Below are 22,779 nucleotides of genomic sequence, written 5' to 3'. Positions count from 1 at the left end.
TTAGGCATTAGTCTTGGGAGCTTGTCTAAATTTGTTGCGAGCAAACAAATTGTCTTTTAAAAACATCAATTTGTATTTTCTTCTCCATTTTCCTTAGTCTTCTTAATGAAGACAGGGATTACGTATAGATTAAAACACTCCGCTCGGATCTGAAAAATTTCGCGGGATGTGGTACATCCACAACACGGAGTACAACTGGCGGGAAACTTACCATTCTCGAGGGACATTTACCGGTCCGTCTTTCCATGATCCATGTTCCGTGTGCACGTGGGACCTCACCCTAAATTGCAATGTATTTAATTTCCTTTACCAGTAATCGTTTGTTGGTCATTTGCGGCAGGAAGTCTCTTACTTCCTGGTTTGCAGGTGTTTGATAACCCAATCAACCCGCTTTTATAAAGCTTAATTATATACGAATTGATTGAAGTGATTGACGATGCAGCTGATATGAGAAGATGGAATGCATTGTCCCATAATTCGTATAAAAACGAAGTTACACTTCGTTTCGGACCAAAGACAGGTTAGCCAGAAAATTGAGGCATTTATGCACTTAAGACTTATTTTATTGGCAGCAAAAAATAGCAGCAGTCACAATTCACTGAAAGTTACTAGCACTTTCGGCGTAAGTTTTTGCTACTTGAAGTTCATTCATCCGAACAGCGAAGCAGCAAATACAAGACATTTTATGACCAGCGATGCTGCTGCGGCAAGTCACTAGATAGACGCGGTAGTAACATCTAATGAGTTACTAAACTGCTGCTGCTTTTTGCTGTCCATGAAATCTCACCTTCAACTAACAGTTAAAAGTGCTTTCCGAATCAGCTAGGAGCATTGAAAACTCTTTTAGACAAAGGTAGAACTACTTGCAAATTCGGCAGCGCAAAAGAGATGAAAGATTTTTGACAGTACGGAGAAGGTTTCCATTTACGAAATCAGTCAGAAGCGAAGTAATCAGTGAGCAGATTCGTGTGCCTGTGTTGGACAGCAGGGCAGCAGCTTGCAATAATCATGCCCGATTCTGCCGTAAAGTGCTGCCGAACCACTGAAATATAGTCATACTGGAGTGCTTGCCGTAACACGTTTAAAAAAAAAATGCAAAAAGTTCAAATCTTGATGCGGGGCAAAATAATCGACCGAAAGAAATGCAAACAATGAAAATTTCTTTTGGCCAATTATTTTACCCCAAACGTGGATTTTTAGTGTAATGTTTGGTTATATTATTAAAACATCATATAAAATCGAAATTTTATTTACAGCATATAACATCATAATTGTTCGCAATTTATTTTTAGACGACTCATTTTACCCCAATTTTTTGGCTTTTATACTTTGAAACAATGTACTGTGTAGAATACATCATAACTCTTGATTTATACCGAATAATTTAAATATAGTGAATAAATAATATAACAAATTTTAAAAATGTCAAATATGACATACTTTCATCTTTCTTTACAAATTTATTAGCCACGTTAAATAACAAAATCGTTGAGCTTGTTCTAAACTTTTTTTTCCTACATTTTATGAAAAGTACGGACATCAAAATTATACATTGGAATATTTTTTAAACTCTTGTTAAATATTGAAAAAAATAAAATCAAAAAACATCGAAAAAACCGATGTAATTAGCATTTAAATTTCCAATTGCTCGGTGCCACATGTTAACGTTATCGGAAAAGGCGCAAACTCGGTAGAAATTTTTTGTTCTAGAATATGAACATATTTTTCGGGTGAGATAGAATAAATTCAGAAATGACCAAATTAAGGAACACCCTAGACCATACGTTGGGTAAACAACGGATAATAATAATAGTAAATAATAATAAGGTATACTCTATGCATTTTTTACAATTACACAAATATTAAGAACCCCCATATCGCACGATGTTTCGTGACAGCATTCTGGCAGTTTGGCAGTTTTCTTAAAATAACACCGCAATTTTTACTAGCTGTATAATTATAGTCGCCTGCTGAGATGTTGTACGAATAGAGTATAGCGTAAAAGGGTGTAAAATCTATAAAAAAGTCGTACTGGACAAATTTTGTAATATTAGTTTGTACTTGAATGCGATACAATATTTTACTCTTTAACTTCTTTGAATAAGTTGATAAATGCACCTTGCATCACTCTTCCAGTTAGCAGTTCAACTCCTTATATCTCTATAATGATTTGCACTGACAATCAATTTTTGTATTGAGTGATATTTTTCAGTCAAATGCTCTTCTCCTTTTCCTGAAAACTGCAACATTGTTTACATCACTTTTCTCATTTCTCACTCGTTCCCACAAGTTAGAGATTAATTTAATTATTTTTTCTGTTTGAATATAATGGGAGAAGTCCCTCGTGAGCACATCAATATGTTCATATCAACCTGTGTAGCCTTGCTACGCATGTGCTTCCGGATGCTTATATTACATTGAATATCTTTGTGGCTGAGGGTTTTGTTCTTTGGTATTACGTTTTCATAGCTTCTACTATGTTCTTCTACCGTCAATATTTTCGCTAAAGAAATATCATTTGGTTCAGTTTTCACAATAACTGGAGGCAATTCAAGTTTATCTCCAGTTAACGCTTCTCCAAATACTTTTTCTTGGGAAGGCTCTCTTGGTTCATTCTTAACAATCCTTGAAAGTGGTTCATCTTTAATGTCAATATTATAATCATCCCTGGTTTCAGTACTAATAATGGTTCCACTATCTCTGTGGCCAGGTGACTCACTCGCCATCAATCTGTAGTATTCCTTATCTAATTTTTCAGCTTTGCACGGTGCATCTAGTAATGAAGTATTTTTATCACCGGTGTCTGAGATACGTGGCAACACCCCAGCTTTCAGTTTAATACTTGTCCCCATTATCCTATACTTCAACCAGTTTTCAGCATCCTCTTCAAGCTATAAAAAATTAGTATAATAAAAAATTATACATTTTTTAAGCTTTGAATTAAGTAAGTTGGTATTTGCTGTTGAGTATTGTTTACACTAGAAGCATGTTGTATGACACCAAAAAAAAAAAAAATCGGAAATCTAGAGAACCTGAAGTAACAAACTTTTCAGTGGTCAAGTGGTCAATCGATCACAATGATAATGAGCTTGGAATCAAGGTGGCTTGGAGCAAGTGTGTGATAAGTCAAGAGTGATTCTAATTTTTTATATTTTGCAGTATAATGTAAATAGTAAAACATGCGTATCACTCATATTCATATTTTCAAAACTATAAAAAGTAATAACCACATCATTTTGTCTCTGTCTAAGAATAACATTATTTTCGAACTCATAACCTCAATGATTATACAGCGGTGGTATGTTTATATATTCTTTCTGTCGATATGGTCAAAAACAGATTTGGTTACTTGATGTTTACGCCTAATAGTTTAACTTACGTTAAAATGATCTCCACAACAATAGACACTGGATACATGATTGAAGTAAACATCTTTGCCTGTTCTACCGACTGCTTCGGCCCATTGTTTTCGGACAGCAGTTCCCTGTGGCAATTTAATGAATGCTTTCAAAGGCTGGTCAAAGCTATTTGACGAACATCCAGGTACAAAACACTTTTTATGCCATTTGCGTGAGCTCATTTTTGGATTATAGATCCCAAGTGTCCTAGCTCAGATACGTCGGTGCACGTAATCAATCACAACAATTTCGCCCAATTTTATGACTGACTTCATGGAGCGTAATTCAGGTGGAAAGCGGAACTGTATGCATGTATACCTTATGCTCAGAGTGTATACATAATAGTTTACATCATACATGATACTTATAGTTTTTCATCGGCTGCATTTGGTGCACACATTTCATGGGTAGCAAAAAGTAGCAGCAGCAGCAATTCACGGAAAGTTACCAGCACTTCTGGCGCAAGTTTTCGCTGCTTGAAGTGCATCATTTTAATGAGCACTGTTGCCGCTGCGTCAAGTCATTAGACTGTGATAACGGCCGTGTTCGTAAATTGACTGACAGTACTGAAAATTCCCTAGGACAGAGTCAGAGCTATTCACGAACTTGGATGCGCAAAAGAGATAAAAGATTGCTGACAGTACTGTCAGTCAATTTTCGAACACTGCCAACATCTAGTAAGTTACTAAACTGCTGCTGCTTGTTGCTGTCATGGGTGCATTCGCGGAGCACGTTTTAAGCGCTTTAGGCATTTTTTGCTGTTCGACTTGTCGCTTACAGCTTCGCGTGCAGCTAGCGGAGAAATCGCGTACTGTTCGATTGTCAGATCCATCAACACGTAGACGTTGACGTCGAGTTGATCCTCCTTCTCTCTGCCCTCTATACTTTCGGTAGCACGTCGCACTTGTGTACTTCTTTATTAGTGGTGTAGTTGGCGTTTAACTGAAATTTAATGTAGCGCTTTAGTTTGGAAGGTTATGGATTAAAGCTTCAGGGTGTGGCATCAAATTGTGATTTACAAAACAATGAGAATTTATCAAACGTATTATGCTATGTATAATCACTAGCCGAGTACGACAATTACTGTCGACGACGTGCAACGGTGGTTTTTTTTCACGTTACAGTTTTGACACTTGATACAGTCCCACTCTTTCACCCAACTGACAATATTTCATCGAATATACGCATATACATAACATAATTACATTTCATAGAACTGGTCTCATCGCATTGTAAAAGTATAAGAAGCATCACTGGAGTATCATCAACTAGTTATAGAGTTGAGAAAATTTACATGATGTGCTAGGATAGCAAGTGGTCCACCAGAGTGGACGGTGGTTGTTCACGAGGTGTTGCATACAATCTTTCCTCGTAATGTCAAGTAAATAACTCTATGTGGGATGTTCTCCAGTTCTCCCACTCCGCACGAGTTCACCGAAATGTCTCGGTTGGCCGACTACTTTGTTGTCGTCGGTTACGATCACGAGAAAGAAAGTAAGTCACCATTTCAATATTATAAATAAATCTCATTTATCAATTGCTACAACCACCCTCTTATTTCAAACTCAAAGTTAAAATGCTGCACAAAAAGTTGAGACCGAATGAATGTACGTATGTATAATATATTATAGCTTACTTCCATATTTGATCTATGCATGAATGAGTTGCTCAATGTGTATCTCAACTTATATCCTAAACAAATACTTTGTTTGTACAGCTATGGAAAATACTCTAAATTTATGTCAATAATTTTATATTATTGGTACAACTGTCATGCAAGTTTTGTTTCGAAAAGTATCGTAGAAGTATTTTCAGCTGTTTAATACCATATTTTTATTCAAACAGCAATTTTATTGTTGTCATTGATGATAATGAACTTGCACTTTGGTCTGTCGCAAGGTATTCAAATGCAAATAATATATTAGCATCTTGAAAATTCTTAGAATTACGTGACACGTTTGCCATAAGTCCCTCATATTTGGTTGTAAAACATTTGTGAAAGAACTTCTAGCACAGAGCATCTGTTATAATAATACTTGTACCAAAGAGTGATTCTAGTTTTAATGTAACAAATTGGCTTGTTAATGGTATATTTTTTATACATTATAATCGTGGTAAATGTTTATACTCAATATTCTTGTATATAATGTGAATATTTCCGCAGGGAGTGGGATAAGCAATGGGATAATCCTGCAAAGGTTTCCCAAAAAAGACTGGCCAGATACACCTTTTATCGAAGGAATAGAATGGGTGAGAAGTTTCGTTAAAATCGCCAACCAACCTTTTAATCATATTGATACTTGAAATAAGTTCTTAGAAAGTGGAAGAATCCTAAAATATTCAAGTGATTTCTAACATATGTATAATAATTTATAGTTCCAGGCATACACTTTTGAATGTTCTAATTAATGTTAGACATGAAAATCACCGCCATACTTATAAGTCACTTTTCCTTATTATTTCAGTTTTGCCAACCACAAGGATGGGCACTGTCAACGGACAGACAGGAGCCTCGTTTTTTTGTATCCATTCTAACAGACATCGATGCAAATCGCCATTACTGTGCTTGTATGTGCTTCAATGAAACAGTTTCTATAACACCCAGTAAACCAGTCGATGAAGAGGAAGACCCTGTAGATGGAGACAACCGTACTTTAGCCCGGAGTATTCCTGCCATTACTCATCATAGTATTATGTACGCGCCAAAATGTCTGGTGCTGGTTTCCAGGCTTGATTACATCGAAACATTTAGAGTATGTCATTTGATGGACTTTTCACCAACTGTAATTTTTGTTGCATCTGAACAGATTCCTCTAGAAATAATAATCGGATTATAGCTTATGATTTAAAAATTATGCATGTTGCATCTTTGAAACACCTTTAAAAATGTTGACCACAGAACTGCCTCGGAATCATATACACAGTGTACGTAGAAAATCTTGGTATACCATTGGAAACACTGGTTGGAAATATTCTTGGATGTATACAAGTACCTCCTGCGGGTGGACCGCAAGTTCGCTTTAGTATTGGTGCAGGGGACCGTCAGGCACTCCAACCACCCATCAGTCCTTCACTTCCAATCACTGACACGAGTGTCAATTTACTATTCCAACAACTTGGTAAATATCTAACTATAATCGTAAGAACTTATTTCACATTGAGTAAAGGCTTAGTGCTTACCTAAGTCACTTGAACACTATTCATTTGCAGGCATTCGTAACGTGCTTGTGCTCTTTTGCGGAGTTATGACTGAACACAAAATTCTATTCCACTCGGCGAGCTATTCCCGGTTAACAGAGGGATGCCGAGCACTTACAGCATTAATGTACCCGTTTCGATATACCCATGTTTACATTCCACTGCTACCAGCTGCTTTGGTCGAGGTTTTAAGTACACCTACTCCATTTATAATGGGTGTTCACAGTTCGCTTAAGTACGAGGTTGCAGAGCTGGTAGGTAGTATTGCTAGTTAGAGATTTGAAATATGTTGTGTGAATTTCTTATAGTAATTGTTGTATAGTATCGTTACAAGTTTGTAGGAAGTCAAGGCTAAGGGGTCCAATTACAGAAAACATTCTTTTCAGATGGACGTCATAGTGGCCGATTTGGATGGTGGCTCTATAACAGTACCTGATGGAGTATCCTTATCATTACTCCCAGAACCTCTTTTGTCGCAAACCCAAGATGCATTGTCACTTGTTCTTCAACCAGAATTGAGCTGTGCCGACTACGCTTTTCCCCCGTTAGCAACAAGAGCACCACATCCTCCGATGCTAGATAAAGAACTTCGAGCTGTATTTATGCGTACATTTGCTCAGCTTTTACAAGGCTATCGGAGTTGTCTGACTTTGATACGAATTCATCCAAAGCCTGTCATAACTTTTCACAAGGTATGGTATATTAGGACTAATATTTTTGTTATTGCTCCTCCTTGTTATCACTACACTTTCAAGTATAATTTCGGGCTGTTAGCAAGTCACATTTAAAAATTTTTTTCAGATACTTTCTACTATTTTAATGTATAAACTACTTTATTTTACTGAAAAATTCCATTCAACCTGTTCGTCTATGAACACGACTGAATCAATAGTTTTTTTACGTGATTTCCAGCCTGAAAAAAAATCTCTCCATAAGGGATAGGATTATTTAAATTTTGTGAGAAACAAAGTCATTGGATGCTGAAAAAAATCTTTGCTGTAATTGTCACAGATATAATCATGTTATTTTTGTCAACTGACATCCTTGGAAAAAGTCTAGTACCAGTTGCTTCTAAATTGATTTCTAAAACTGCAAGATTTGTGAAAGTGGTTTCATTTTTTATTAGACTGAAACTTTGATTGTAAAATTCCATTGAATAGTACAATGATAGTTTTTGTTTTTTTTTGCTAAAGTTTTGTTAGATGATAACAGCATCGAGTCGAAAATATTTAATCAGTTGTAACAGCAATCTTTTAAACTTTTTCTAATCAGTAATTTTTTTCTGGTGCTTTGATTTTGTTGTAACGATAGCTTCATGGCTATATCTCTCAAGTTTTTTCCATAATAAAATAAATCTAATTTTTGCTAATAGGCTGCATTCTTGGGAGAACGAGGCCTAACTGATTGTGATTTCACAACAAGGGTTCTCGATTGCATGTTCTTCACGTCATTTATAGTTGAACGAGGGCCGCCATGGCGACCTTGCGATGTTTGGGATGAATTGCATAGTAACCTTAGTGATCACCTTAAACAAGAAGCACAGGATCATCGTAAGTATTCTTGTAACGTGATGGATGCTTTACTAGCAGCAAGGGTACTACGAAATTATTAGGGTCCAGTAGTTACTTTTCGCAAGAGAATCTTTGGCTTTAAAAAATATCTTATATTTTTCAGGATTGCTATTGACTCACATTCAAGAGTTGGCTCAGCAACTATACACAAATGAAAACCCAAATCCTCAACCCTATGTACAAAAGATTCTTAAGCCACCTGAAGGAGCATTTGCTAGAATTCACCAACCACCATTGCCACATATTAATTGTGATCAAGTACAGGCAATAATAGATGAAGGATTGGCTAAGAATAATCTCAAAGTTAGGTATGCCTTCTAATCCGAGTAACTGTATTATGAAATATACTCATTGACATTTTTAAATTTATCTGCTTTTATTCTCAGAGCGCCGAAATAACGAGTAACGATTTTTTTTTGTTCTAGATTATCTTCATTGAGGCCAATTCAGCCACGTATAGTTCCTATGGGGCCTCATATCTCAATAATCCATGACACTAGACATTTAGTAAGTAACTCGGCACGAAGACTAGAAGTATTACGCAATTGTATAAACTGTATATTTGAGAACAAAATATCCGATGCAAGAAAAACGTTTCCTGCAGTATTAAGAGCTTTAAAAAGCAAGGCAGCCCGATTGGCGTTGTGTATGGAGTTGGCACAGCATGTCGTTGGCAATAAAGCAATGCTTGAGCATCAGCAATTCGATCTTGTGGTGCGGCTAATGAATTGCGCTCTACAAGACGATTCTTCAATGGATGAACATGGAGTAGCTGCGGCATTACTTCCTCTGGCAACAGCTTTCTGTAGGAAATTATGTACTGGAATAATACAATTTGCATATACTTGCATCCAAGAGCACGCGGTGTGGCAAAACCAGCAATTCTGGGAATCGGCATTTTACCTTGATGTTCAAAAAGATATCAAACGTTTGTATCTCCCTGGTGAAAACACAGGTCAAAGGTCATTCAACGATAACGTGCTCAGTCCTATCAGCCCTCGAGAAACCAAAGAGTTCCCATTTAAAGACCGATCATCGATGTACAGAGTCCAAGAACCTTCAGCTTTAGAAATAGCTGCTGAACAGATGAGGATCTGGGCAAATATAGATGCGGAAAAACAACGTGAATTAATAATTAGTGAGGAAAGCACCATGTACAGCCAAGCTATACACTATGCCAACAGAATGGTGTACCTATTAGTACCATTAGATATCGGAGCCAAAGCTCACAGACAAGATAATGTTTATGATGATGAACGTGCGAGCAATAGCATCACTAATAGGTATGCACTGTGAAAACCGATGTACATAAGCATACTTCGTCTTACAAAGATTTAATACTTGCTATTTTCTTGTCACGAAACTCAAGCTGTATAATAATAGCTATTGCTTACTTGGTCTATTCAATTAATTATCGCGTCATGTTTGATTAACAGTGTAGCTAGTGACAGCGGAGATGCAGAATCAGGTTTTGAAGAAGCCGACCCTCGTGAAACTGGAGTTGCGGTAATACGTATGGTTTCTCGGTTCGTAGACAGAGTATGTACTGAAGGTGGTGTCAGTGCTGAGCACGTCAGATGCCTTCATCAAATGGTACCAGGCGTCGTACATATGCATATCGAAACTCTTGAAGCTGTCCATCGAGAGAGTAAACGTTTACCTCCCATTCAAAAAGTAGGATACTTTCGAGCTAACAATTATTTATTCGAAACGTATGAATTTTTTCTTGGTGACTTATCTGGGTTACAAAAAGAATTTACTAGTAGTTACTTTTCTTTCGATAAAATCATTTTGAGTTATATGTTTTGGGCTTTATAATCTTTTTTAACATTTTTTTATCTCTCAGCTCAAAAATTCTTATCAGAGTTTCAGAATTAACTCAATTAAACTTTGGAAATGATAGAAACTCGTCTTTTTTTTAAACTTAATTTTTATGACTAGTCATTTTCATTTCAAATTTGCGATCGAAGCATGTAGTTTGACAATCTATTTCTGTATGCAAAGAATTCCCTTTTATTTTACTTTTTCGATTTACGGTATCGCTGCCAGTCCTGACTCAATCTGTACTCTACTTGCAGCCAAAGATCCTAACTCCCAATATGTTACCTGGAGAAGAAATAATAATGGATGGCTTACGAGTATATCTGTTACCTGATGGTAGAGAAGAGGGTTCCGCAGGTCTACCAAAAGCGCCGCCTCTCTTGCCAGCTGAAGGAGCTATATTTTTGACAAATTATCGCATAGTTTTTAAAGGAACCCCTTGTGATCCATTCGGTAAGTTATTTGTAATTCATAACATGATTTTATAAACATTTCTGTTGGGCAGTACACAATACGTTATAAAAAATTTTTATATCTGAATTGTGCAAAAAATTTAATACTGTATGTTTCGCACAATGGGGTGCAACGATGTATATCCTCAACGCAATTGGAATCCTATTCTCAATATTGCTGGCTATGCATTCATTTACATTTATTTTGAAAAAATATGAATTATAGAAGTAATCGAAAATAAAACTGATGAACTCAGTTACTCATTAGAAAGTCGGTGATTTTAAATTTAATTTTACCTAGTATAACATTGTTCGTTTCCACAATCATGAATAAATATAAATTCACGGAAAATCGGGAATTCTTAAAAATATCTAGGAATTGCAGTTCGTTATGGAGATCAAAGAAATGCTAGTTAACGCATTGCCTAGGAAAAGTTACCCCATATTCAATTTAATAGAAACGATGGACAAAAGCTAGGGAGTTTGATTCAAGCCACAGAACTCAGATTCAGATGTAGAGGCGATCATAAAGAATATTGTACTGAATATAAAAAGTAATTTTGGTTTCATTTGATCCATGAGGTTGAATTAAGTAGACGTTTTGTGTGATAGTGTACCTTACTTTCAGTTCAGAAGCAATCACAGCATGTTTAAATTCTGGTAAAATATTTTCTGTTTATTTTATCATTAATCATGTTTCATCGTGTGTTTGATTTGAAAAATCTCGGAAAAGCCAGGGAACTTTCAGTGTAATATTCGTTTCATGTAATCCTTTTTCGCGAGTCAAGAGAAGAGTAGGAAAGTATCTCTGTTAGAATGAGAAAATATCCAAGATAAAGTGAGTGAGGGGAATGTATGAGGTTTTTTTTGTATCTTGTGTTGAATCTAATTTAATACTTTGTATAAGTGGGATTTGTTTCAAAACTTCAGTTTGAGGGTGACGATTCTAATCACGTCTAGCTACCTAGTTTTCAGATGATCATGTACCAGGTTTGTTGATTGTCTGTAAGTATGAGCATGTAATCATGTTATGCTTGTCACTCTGATAGTTTTTACAATTACTTGATGTTTTAATTTCAAAATTTATTTCTTTATTCCTCGGTTTTCCTGTGTATTGATTTATGTGAACAGAATTATCACAGGCGATTCAATGTCCAATCTAGATGGATTATCTCTATCTCTATTGAATAGTTTCGTTGGTGCTCATGCCTTTTCTGTTGGTGCAATTGTTTGATCTCTGTTTTACTAGCCTGTGAGCAGTTGGTGGTACGAGCTTTCCCGGTAACATCATTGACAAAGGAGAAGAAAGTTACAGCTCCGCACTTGGCTCATTTAGACCAATGCCTCCAAGAAGGTTTGCAACTACGCTCGTGTACTTTTCAACTGATAAAACTAGCTTTTGACGAAGAAGTGACTGCAGAAAATATCGATACATTTAAGAAACTGGTTCATAAAGAGCGGTATCCTCCACATATCTTTCATCACTTTGCGTTCAATGGGCAAGTTATGGTAACACAAACTACTCACCATAAGGGAAAAGAGAAAAATGCCACTCTCAAGTAAGTAGTGTTTCAATAAGTACATTCTTGTCAAATCCTACTAAGTTACATGAAAATGAATGTTTTCCAATACTTTAGGGGCTTCGCGAAGAAAACACTTCTGAAAACTGCACGAAAGGCAGGATTCAAACCCAAGCCATCCTCTAAAAGGCAGAAATATGTTTTACCAAATATGAATTTTACAAGTAACAATAAATACATGACTTCACCTGGCAGAATGAGTCTCCCTGTTACAGATAATACGGATTTGAGCCACGACGATGATTTAAGCAGTGAGTAATATTAGTCTGATAAAAAATGAAACAAGTGGGAAAGCTTTATACGTACAGCAGCTGCTTTTTTTTTTAAATAAAGACATATTTTCATAATATTCATGAAGATTCTCAGCTTACTATCGTTATACCTAAAACATAATGGATATACGTACAGTGATGCGACATGGTATTAGCTTCTACACTGATTTATCCGAATCATCTAGCCCAATTGATCACAAACAGATTTTCGAAATCTATTCAGGTGTGTCACAATATTTCGGAACATCGTAGGTCTAAAGATAATAAGCCAGCGGTTTTGCCAAAATGTGATGAAGATTTACTCTGTTTAGATCAATGACAACTATATTTGAGAGGTTTTTCTATATCATTTCTAGAATGAATCATGAGACAACGCTAACTAGGTAGTTTTTAATGACATAAAGATAGTTTTTAACATTACATCGATCTTAAATAGTGATTTTTAACTTCGCAGTTGATGAATTCGAGATTCCTGGAATCATGCCGCAACTCCCAACAGATGCAAAAACCCTGGAACGCCTGTCTGAACGAAGCTATGTCAGAGACTGGTATCGGCTGGGATTATGCCCGAGTAGTCCACAGAATAACCGACGAAATGAACCGTTTCGCTTGTCTTCTGTAAACTGTGCATACATGATGTGCAGGAGCTACCCGGCCCTCTTAATAGTTCCTAATAGCGTAACAGACGAAAGTATTCGGAGGTTCTGCCGCTTGTACAGACATAGTAGAGTTCCAGCTATTACGTGGCGACATCCCAGAACGAAAGCTCTGTTGATAAGAGGTGCAGGTTATCATGGCAAAGGTGTAATGGGAATGCTAAAGGCGCATCCATCATCAACTGGGAACATCAAAGGTCTGTATTCAGAATGTTAAATTTTTGACAAAATCATCAAAGAGTTTTACGCATAATCTCTTCAAGTTATTACAGTAATGAAATCAATCAATCAATCGACATGTACTTTTAAATAGCTACCTCTTCTGAAAGTACCTCGTCCTTGGAGCAAGAAAAGTATATGATGGCACTTGTCGCAGCAACTCCACTTTCTGTATTGCGACAAGGTTCTGCTTGGGGCATGTCTGATAGCTCCCTTAGCATCGATTCGTTGTTTTTGGCTGCTGAAGACCGTAATGCAACGCCTGAACAATCAAGACGGAATCCTTTCAATAAGGCCATTGGCACACTTGGGTATGTATCTCAGTACTCACTCTTTGATATCATGGATGGAAATGTTTGCACCAATCTTGTTGTGCACGATGTAGATGCACTTACACACACACACACATTTGTTCATCCTCAGTTAATTCTCAGCTTATACACACGTTAGAATCTTTAAGGAAGATGCAATATCGTTTAGTAACATGGGATTGTTTATTCTAATTTTTGTCCATTCACAAATTATATTTACTTTTAAAGTATATTGAATAATTTATATTAAGTATCGCACATATCTAAATGCTGTGTTGTGCGCTAAGCATGTGCTTTGTATTTATTCTCATTGTCCGATTAGATGGTATTGCTTGCCTGATTCTGCGCTCTCTAACTTAGAATGTTCCCAAGATCATCGGGTGGCAAAGGGCCTAAAAACTTTGGACGTTGGGGTTCTCTTAAGGACAAAAGGCATAATTCTCAGGCTTCTCTTACGACAGTCAATCAGCGCGGTACCGTCCGACATTCTGCAGATTCAGACAGTGGAACTGAGTGTGTGCACACATTTCAACGTGCAGCGCTTTATATTCTTGGTGAAAAAGCTCACATGAAGGTAAAGTTTAAGTGCGTTTTATAAATAAAATGTAGATTATTCATGTGACTTTCATTTTTACGAGGATAGGAAAATTTATTCTTGCGTGGAGACCCATTTTCAGATTTAAATCAATTGTGCAAGTTCTTTATTTGTAAAATCTACTCCGTCGATTCATCCTTGCGATTATGCAATGACTATATTATTTTCCATTGTCAATACTTCATATTTTCCTAACATTAGAAGTGGTTTCTTCCACATTCATATTTCATATTAATGTGAGCTATATGTTTTACTAAAATTGTACAGTGAAAAAATATTAGGGTAATATGGTTATTGGTGAGTAGTCAAGGCGATATTTACTTTACGTAATTCAGTTGAACACGTTGAATTCTTCCAACTGTTTTGATGATATATAATTAAATACTTTTCACCTATTACAGGGCGTTAAGGCCGAATCTGCACCAAAAACAGACTTTATACCGGTCGAATATTTTGATGTGAGACATACGAAAGCTGCTTTCAAGAAACTGATGAGAGCCTGTGTGCCGAGTTCACTCAATCCAGAACCCGAGCAAAGCTTCTACAAGTAAGTAAAGTATAAACGAGGCCAAATCATTTTAGAATTCGATGGTTTGTAAAAATTGCATTGTGTTTCAGTAATTTTACACCATATCTACATTATAGCTGCATCAATACAAAAAATCTGAGGTGAAATGTTATTAATAGTCCTGTAAAACTGAAGTACATAAAACCTGCTTCTGTTTACAGGTTGATTGAAAGCTCGGAATGGTTGCAGCAATTACAGAGCACAATGCAACTGGCTGGTGCTGTAATAGATTTAATGGATGTACAAGGTTCTTCCGTAACTCTTTGCCTTGAAGATGGCTGGGATACGACAGCTACAGTTTGTTCGATAGCCCAAGTGTGTCTGGATCCTCACTATAGAACGATCGATGGGTTTAGAGTTTTGATAGAAAAAGAATGGCTTGGATTTGGTCATAGATTTGGGCATCGAAGTAATCTGGCAGTAAATTCGCAAACGACCAATTTCACACCTACGTTTCTTCAATTCTTGGACATTGTGCATCAGATACAAAAACAGTTTCCCCTAGCATTTGAGTTCAATGATTACTACCTTCGGTTTCTCGCTTATCATTCAGTATCTTGTCGTTTTAGAACATTTCTGTTAGATTGTGAATTTGATAGAGTAGAATGCGGTATTACTGCTGTCGAGGACAAACGGGGTTCATTAACTAGTCATCATAAAGGCGTTGACACCGGAAGCGATGACGAAACTGTGTATCCTGGTGGAAGGTTAGCAGGAACAAATACCGGCTCTAATCTTGGCCAGAGTATATTCGATTACATCGAAAAACAGCATGCCAGGTCACCATTGTTCTACAACTTTATGTATACCCCAAACACAGAACATCCAGTAAGTTGGTTTTTTTTCGTGGCTGAATACTGTAGTAAATGATTTCTCTTGAGCGGTACCAATTTTACATGAAAGACAAATCCGGATAAATTTTCATTCTTACCTTGTTTAGCAATCAACACATTACATTGAGCATAACTTGTATAATAGAGTTTGCATCATATGTAGGTTCTTCGACCAGCATCTCACCTACCCAGCCTAGAAATTTGGCAATATTATTTAGATGAGGAACTGGCACATGGACCGGGATATGATCTTGAAGTCTTGCAGTTAGATTCTGAACAAGAAGAGGAGGCTGAAGCTGCGGATGGAATCGTGAAAAGTAATCGGAAAGTTGTCACTCTTGGGTAGGTATTGAAAAAAGTGATGACTAATTAACAGTAATTTTAAAGTAAGAAGTGAAACAGCCACATAATATTTAGCAACCTTATTTACTGTAAGGTGGACAATTGAAATAATTGGATATATTTTTTCGCGCTTATTTCGGAAATTTTAACGTTGCATAGTAATCAGTTTACGTTAACTCTAACTAATAACATTTGACATTGTTCTCTAGATACGATGGAATAAGTACTATGGTACCGGATCAGTTCTCACATTTATTAGAGGAAATCCATAAACTTGAGACCGAACTTGGGCACTTACCACAAAAGTGGAAAGTATTGTGGGACAAACTGGAGTTACCCAACACAGATTCTCTTACGGTAAGGGCTGATGGTTTATTATTGATTTAGTGCATGGGTCACTCACTCTCAACTTTAGCACCATAGCGGAAGAATGGCAAGGGTCATCTATTTTCATACCGAGAATAGACAGTAGTTATTTCACGATTTAATAAGTGGAAACAACAGTGTTAATTTTCATAGGTATCAATATTTCATAGGCGGGCACTTGCGCGAGCCGAAGACAAATATTGAAAATACGCAAAGCCTAAAAGTCAGCAAGTTTTTTTATTGCAGAGCACAACAAAGAGCACTTTTTAGTAGTATTAGGACGTGAAAGTGTTCGTTTTTGTTCTGTTTGGAGCACAAACAAGTCCAAACAAAAGAAGATACGTAAACCATACTTTCCTTACATAAAATTAGTTATAGCAAAAATATTTAATTGCAGTGATGGTAGCACAAATTGTTTGTTTTTTCGATATATTAATTTTCGAATTCACATACGCTGCTTAGCGAAATGTGATGTAAATTAGCATCAAGTTCGTTCACTACTTCTTTCTATGAACACAATCGAGCAACGTTTGGTTCTCGCGAAAGTCGATAACTGTGTAGAGACACGCATGAGCCATATCCTTAAAGTTCAACTAAATTTGACCCTATCACTTGTGCTTATTCCACTTTCGAATCGGTTTTCAAACTCACCTCTATTTCAGCGCCATGCATCATTTAGCACAGCCTTAGTGAGGTATCATGGTCGGTTAATCCACAAACGGTCCACTTTAGAACTTCTCTTAAGAGGAAAAATGGCTGGGGGTAACACAGCTGGAAATGAAAGTTCTGTGTACACTCATCCACACAGGTGAGAAAATGATTGCAGTGGAAACTTACTTATTCGACCTTCGGTTATTCAATCACAATTCCAGATTGTTCATTAATATTAATGGAGGATATTCGCTAAATATTGAAAATAAATTCAGACATATTTACCGATTTACATTTTTCTCCGTTACTAAACAGATTCGAGAGAATAGATTCGGCTATGCGTACTCATTGTGACTCGTGTGCTGGCGTTCTGTGGGGTCCGCTTAAAGCTGGAATGAGATGCGTTGATTGTGGCCAAGTATGTCACGATAAGTGTGCCGAATCCATGCCGAAAAACTGTACGAAGTATAATAAGGCAGTAGCAGAAAACTTGCAATCTCACACACTGACAAGGAGTGGTGGAGATAACGGAAGTGTTAATTCGAGTAAGTGTAAATAATCGTTTACTCATATAGATGGTTAATTGAAGAATTGTTTAATTTTGAAAGCGAATGTGTCGGCTATAGGTGTCACGACAATTCAAACATCTTCGCAACAATATTATGAACAGTTCTCAAGTAATGTCGCTGAGAATCGAACTCACGAAGGATATCTTTACAAACGCGGTGTTGTACTAAAGGGATGGAAACAAAGATGGTTTGTTTTGGATTCTATAAAACATCAATTAAGGTATTATGACGCTATGGAAGATTCTCACTGTAAGGGATATATTGGTACGTTTACTTTATATTATCGAAATCCCAAGAAAATATGATTCCAGGTATCGAAAACGACATTTGTTCATTTTACAGATCTGGCTGAAGTAGTGTCTGTTACACCAGCAGCACCGACTCCTGGTCCGCCAAAGAAAACGGACGATAAATCATTTTTTGATGTAAATATTGTTTTCATTTCAGTGGAGTGAGAAAGATAAAATTTTTTTTCTCTATCGTTCATAACTTAAAACCATGTTGACATTTCAGCTGCGTACTAATAGACGAACTTACAACTTTTGTGCCGGAGATGCAGCTACAGCGCAAGAATGGATCGAGAAAGTTCAAGCATGTTTGCAGTAGTGTCTCTGATAAATTATAGTTACAATTTAAATTGTGCAAGTGACTGATAGAATAATTGAAATTTTTATTTTGTTACATACCTTTGTATAGTGTAATCCTATGGCGTATGCGTTGTGTGGCTGCAGTATTTTTACTTTACTTGTACTTTCCAAGTCAAAATTAACTGATGGTACGAGGTATTCAGCCACGCAGGAGGGAGACATCTCTCAACCAGCCCAATTAATAGAAATGACAACAAATGTAATATTGTATATTATTATGTTGAATTTGATTATATTATATTTCACATCAGATATGCAGCACAGCTGGAAGATAAATGATCATTAAAATTTATTATCTGTTAAGTTTTCCTTCAGTTGTCTTCGATTTTATACATTTTCAACAGAAAAATGTGAAAATATATATCATCTGTATAGATATAGTCGAATTAATTAGTAGATTATCTGTACATGTATATGTATCACGATATATTTCTTGATAAGATGTCTTGTCCTTGGGTAAAAACTTTTCCGATCGTTCATCTTCTTTAGGTACTTGAAGCGTATCAGGGTAGCGACATGCGGTAATTAACGCCCTAATTGCATTGGAATGCTTGTAATGTAATTAATGTGAAGTGTTTAAGCTATAACAGATTAAAAAGAATAATTATTATAATTGGTAATGCGGCGGAAATGTAGAAAAAAACAAAAAGGTCCAGACTCAGGGATGAAATATAACCAAAGTCCAGTGGACCAATTCAGTTATGGTATCTATAGATCTAAATTATCTCTGCCACTTTAACTAAACTATATCATTTCTCTGATATTATGTGAAAAGTAATAAAATTGTAAAAGTCATTCGCAAACTTTCTTCATTATAGGAGCCTTGACGTATCACTGTTTTAATTATGATGAGAGAAATTAGGCACATGTTAGAAAATTTACCTAATCATTTCAGACTATAGAACACTACCAAATTCGTAAGTGTCATTTAGTCGTATTAACTTAGATTAGTAAAAAATTTGTAACCATTGAAATTTAACTTTGGAACTCTTGTTAATATCGGCGTTAAAAAAACACATTCAACTACTTGTCGAAAAGTTCATATAATTCGTCCGATTTTGGTGATTAGTATAAAATGTTTTATTCATTAATGAATATAATACAATTCATCTGAGACATTTTATTTTTTTTAGAACTCATCAGTTGGTTAAAAAAAATTAGGTTTGTACAATCGTTATAATGTACTAGGGCTGTGCAGGTTCTCAAAATCTCGGGAAAAAAGTTTGGGTTCGGGACGGGTTTGTATCGGATCGGGTTTTTTAGCGATCCTGGAATAGTCGGGAAACCGGGAATCTTCGGAAAAGCAGAAATCTTTGAAAAACCCTAAACGTGGGCAACTTAACTTACCCCATGTTTATAATATTCGACATGTACTAAATAGCAAGTAGTATATCTAAATGATATCAATATTTTCAGTAAAAATAAAGTCGGTCGATTGATGTGGATTTGTCGATGAAAAATGATATAGAATAATATTATTTCTCTGAAGTTGTTGATGCCATGAGGTCTCTTGAAATTTATCGTCTTAAAAAATTTTCTTGTTTCACCGGGAAGTCTTCAATTTTAAGCATTTTTGTTTAAAACACGTTTTTGACCTGACCGTACGTTCAATACATCCTTAAAGCAACGTGTGTTTGATCACCTAACGATCTCTATTACCTAACTCTCATATCTTCATTGTTAATTGTTTTTTCAATTAACGGAGAACAACGGATGCTCTCTTGTTATGCGATTTCTGGGAAAACTTCGGATTCGGCACGCCAAAGATAGGAATTACTTATCTATACCCCGGTCAAAGAAAAAAAGAAATTAGTAAATAGCAATTTGAATTTAATTGTATATGATGTTTGTCAAAATGATTTAGTCAAGCGAATTCGTCGATTCAACAAAAGCCTTTCTTGCCGCGATCGAGTAAAGTATTGATTCGAGTGAACCTTTCGATGTGTTTCCGAAATTGAGTCAACTAAATATCATTTCATTCGAAGAGTATGTATTGTTCCTCCAAGTCGCATGTGCCTTGACACAAACAATCAGGTACTTCAAACAAAACAAGTACGTGGATATAGGCAACACAAAATTTACATCGATTGAATGCCACACTTTGTTGATCTAATCGGAGCTTGTTTGGCCTAAATGGTCGAATCAGTTGCATCAATTTGAAACAAGTTGACAATATCTTCATCGTAAACATCAGTTTACTAGTACTAAAAACGGCCACTAGGCGGTGAACTTTCTCGCCACTAAAGTAACCTCAGAGATACATAATTATAAATCCGGGCGATCGTCCCGTAAGCCGCATAGGCCTAACAGAAGATAAAGTGGTCGTCAGACCTTTCAAGACCGAAATGAGCATAGTGCCAAGTTTCGAATCATCGCAACTGATATTGATTTCAAATAAACAAAAATTAGTGGCACATGTACAGTTTCTACTTGTACATGGAAATCTGTTTTCGGGTTTTATTCATTAAATATCTAGTGAATCCTAAGATAAATTGAAGTAAAAAAATCATGAATGATATCATTCGAAGAATACGTTTCGTGCGTCTAAATAACTCTAATGTTCGGTCAATTCAACAGATTTTTGTAACAACAAATTTCATTAGCTGTTTCAACTGAACTCTTGACTCAACAAAACACGAATGAAAACAAGTTCAATTTGTTTTCATATAAAAATTACAAACATCATACAATCTGGTTTAAAATCCGCATTTTTTCGCGATTTCAATGAGAATAAACTTGACGAAATTTAAACGATAAAAATGGTTTCTAGTTTTCTTTACCACTATTTTTTACTTTATTCATGATACGATTTCCAAAATGATTCATTGTTCAAGGTAAATTCAAAAAACTGTATAACCATTAATGAATAAGTGGAAATTGTTCGGAAATAATATGTAATGGAGTAGACTTATTCTAAATTAATTAAAATTATTATTAAAAAAATTAATCAGCCGTACAAAAATTTGTATAAGATACAAAAAAACTTGAACATATTTTCTATTTTGAAAAATGACTAAACCGCGAGACATAACTAAACAAGGAAGTTTCCTTCATTTAACGCCAGGACACTGAGTAGACGTATATGTACATAAACGTATGTTGAATTTGACGCGAGTGCGCCCTTAATAACATTCAAATATAAATACACATTATCGTGTACGAAAGTGTAACAAATGTTAGCTTGATAAACGTTATAATGTCCTGTACAAATTCATCGATTCGATCTGTTGCGAAAACAGTGCTTTATGTAATGCACATTACAAGTGTATAAGGTCACAAGCATGTTGGGGTTACCACCACGTGAGTATATACTTTATACTAGCAATTAGAGAGTTTTTAAGACAGTGTTGCTAATTCTTTGACACACTAAGTCAATACTCGATCGAGGACGTAATATCATGTGAGACGTGCCTGAATATCCCATAGTTATCTTACTAATAACGCACCATACTTAATTTATGATGTTCCAATAAACTTAATGTAATGAATTTATATTTTTGTATTCAAAATCGAATTAATTTTCACGGCTTAGAATTTATGACAACGTTTAAAACATACTTGTATTTTACGATCTTTATAATTTTTGTTCTGACGAATTTCATTTATAATTTTCTGAAAATGGTTACCAATAATTTAATTCTCTGGACACTAAACACATTGACTTGCCGGGTGCCGTGTTGGGATATTTTACCTTTCTTTGCAGTGGGATGTATACCGTTTTTGAACGTGGTCAAAAATAAAATCAAAATGGGAGCAGTATTATCGACATTTAAATCAATTAAAATCCTTATTCAGCAAGTTCCACATTATTCAACCAACTATTAGTTATCTCGTGTAATGCAGTTGAAACATACTTGTGTTTTACGGTTACTTACCAGCGCAATGGCGAGACTAATATTTTTCACATTCTACATCTTTATTTTATTATGTTATTCGTTTTTAACTTACTTCCTATACTCTAATATCTTCAACAAACTTCTTAAATGTCCCAAAACAATAACTTGAGTAAAATTTCATAACTTCGTTCAACCATTCTCTTAATTCCCATAATTCACCCTTACTTTTACCTCGCCCAGCTGTCTTTTCTCCTCCATGCGACGCTTCGGCGTTGAGCTCGTCGGTTCGTATTTCTCATTTTTCTCCTCAAATTCAAATATACCCTCTTCCTGGCGCTTCTTGCTATTATCCACTTTTTCACGTCCTCCCTTGCTATGTAGCATGAAGTTTGCTTACCTACCTCTAGTGATCTTTTGATGTATTTATACTGTATACTCTCTTTGCCCAGCCTCTCTTGCCACCCCCACATAGTGGGAAGTATTTATTTGATTCATGTCAATTATTACTGCGTTAAAATTTGATCAAGAAAAGGTCGCGCTGGGACGATGTTAAAATTAAACAACATGTTGATGTTATTTATTATTAAACATTAATTAATCTCAAAACCCGTAATGCCATTCATGATCTGTTTGACTAGTAGATGTACAAAAATGCCGTTTTCTACGACGAAAATCCATATGCAATACAAGGGATAACTGAAAGATGTAAGTGATCAAACAAGGTCTTTTGATCCAATTTAACTCAGGTTCTAACTATTTTGTTTTGTAGCATTTTCGACATTCTCGGGAAAAACTTTCATTAGAAACTTTTCTTTCCAAGACATTTGAATCGCCAAAAATATTTCGAATGTCATATTTTTGTAAAAGAAATATCCGGAGAATACCAAACAAGTT

The 22,779-nt window shown here is 35.8% G+C and overlaps 2 protein-coding genes across 8 annotated transcripts; one reads left to right on the top strand and one right to left on the bottom strand.

Annotated features, from left to right (window-relative positions):
* Positions 1–1,573: 1,573 nt before the first annotated feature.
* Positions 1,574–4,245, bottom strand: LOC124303091 (uncharacterized). 3 transcript variants are annotated; one of them, XM_046759887.1, is made up of 3 exons: positions 4,177–4,245; positions 3,380–3,484; positions 1,574–2,891 (listed from the first exon to the last, which is right to left on the bottom strand). In XM_046759887.1, exons 1-3 carry the CDS (start codon positions 4,228–4,230, stop codon positions 2,307–2,309), a joined length of 744 nt encoding a protein of 247 aa, XP_046615843.1. In that variant the 5' UTR covers positions 4,231–4,245; the 3' UTR covers positions 1,574–2,306. The 3 variants fall into 3 exon arrangements, with proteins under 3 accessions (XP_046615843.1, XP_046615844.1, XP_046615842.1); XM_046759888.1 differs by lacking the exon at positions 4,177–4,245 and adding an exon at positions 3,756–3,909; XM_046759886.1 differs by lacking the exon at positions 4,177–4,245 and having other exon boundaries at positions 3,380–3,749.
* A 45-nt stretch (positions 4,246–4,290) lies between these two features.
* Positions 4,291–18,844, top strand: LOC124303076 (myotubularin-related protein 13). 5 transcript variants are annotated; one of them, XM_046759833.1, is made up of 26 exons: positions 4,294–4,892; positions 4,970–5,005; positions 5,563–5,648; positions 5,864–6,151; positions 6,298–6,517; positions 6,609–6,850; positions 6,983–7,288; positions 7,969–8,146; positions 8,271–8,475; positions 8,593–9,450; positions 9,604–9,841; positions 10,246–10,441; positions 11,690–11,999; positions 12,078–12,271; positions 12,747–13,145; positions 13,262–13,478; positions 13,851–14,052; positions 14,475–14,620; positions 14,803–15,469; positions 15,638–15,816; positions 16,026–16,173; positions 16,845–16,990; positions 17,149–17,378; positions 17,460–17,666; positions 17,745–17,827; positions 17,916–18,844. In XM_046759833.1, exons 1-26 carry the CDS (start codon positions 4,799–4,801, stop codon positions 18,006–18,008), a joined length of 6,168 nt encoding a protein of 2,055 aa, XP_046615789.1. In that variant the 5' UTR covers positions 4,294–4,798; the 3' UTR covers positions 18,009–18,844. The 5 variants fall into 5 exon arrangements, with proteins under 5 accessions (XP_046615792.1, XP_046615789.1, XP_046615788.1 ...); XM_046759832.1 differs by having other exon boundaries at positions 13,839–14,052; XM_046759835.1 differs by lacking the exon at positions 4,970–5,005.
* The last annotated feature ends 3,935 nt before the right edge of the window (positions 18,845–22,779 follow it).

Source organism: Neodiprion virginianus, chromosome 4 (genome assembly GCF_021901495.1).
Source record: "Neodiprion virginianus isolate iyNeoVirg1 chromosome 4, iyNeoVirg1.1, whole genome shotgun sequence".
In the NCBI taxonomy this organism is placed as follows: domain Eukaryota; kingdom Metazoa; phylum Arthropoda; class Insecta; order Hymenoptera; family Diprionidae; genus Neodiprion; species Neodiprion virginianus.
Note: the sequence above shows the minus strand (reverse complement) of the source record. Positions and strands in the feature narration are given on the sequence as shown.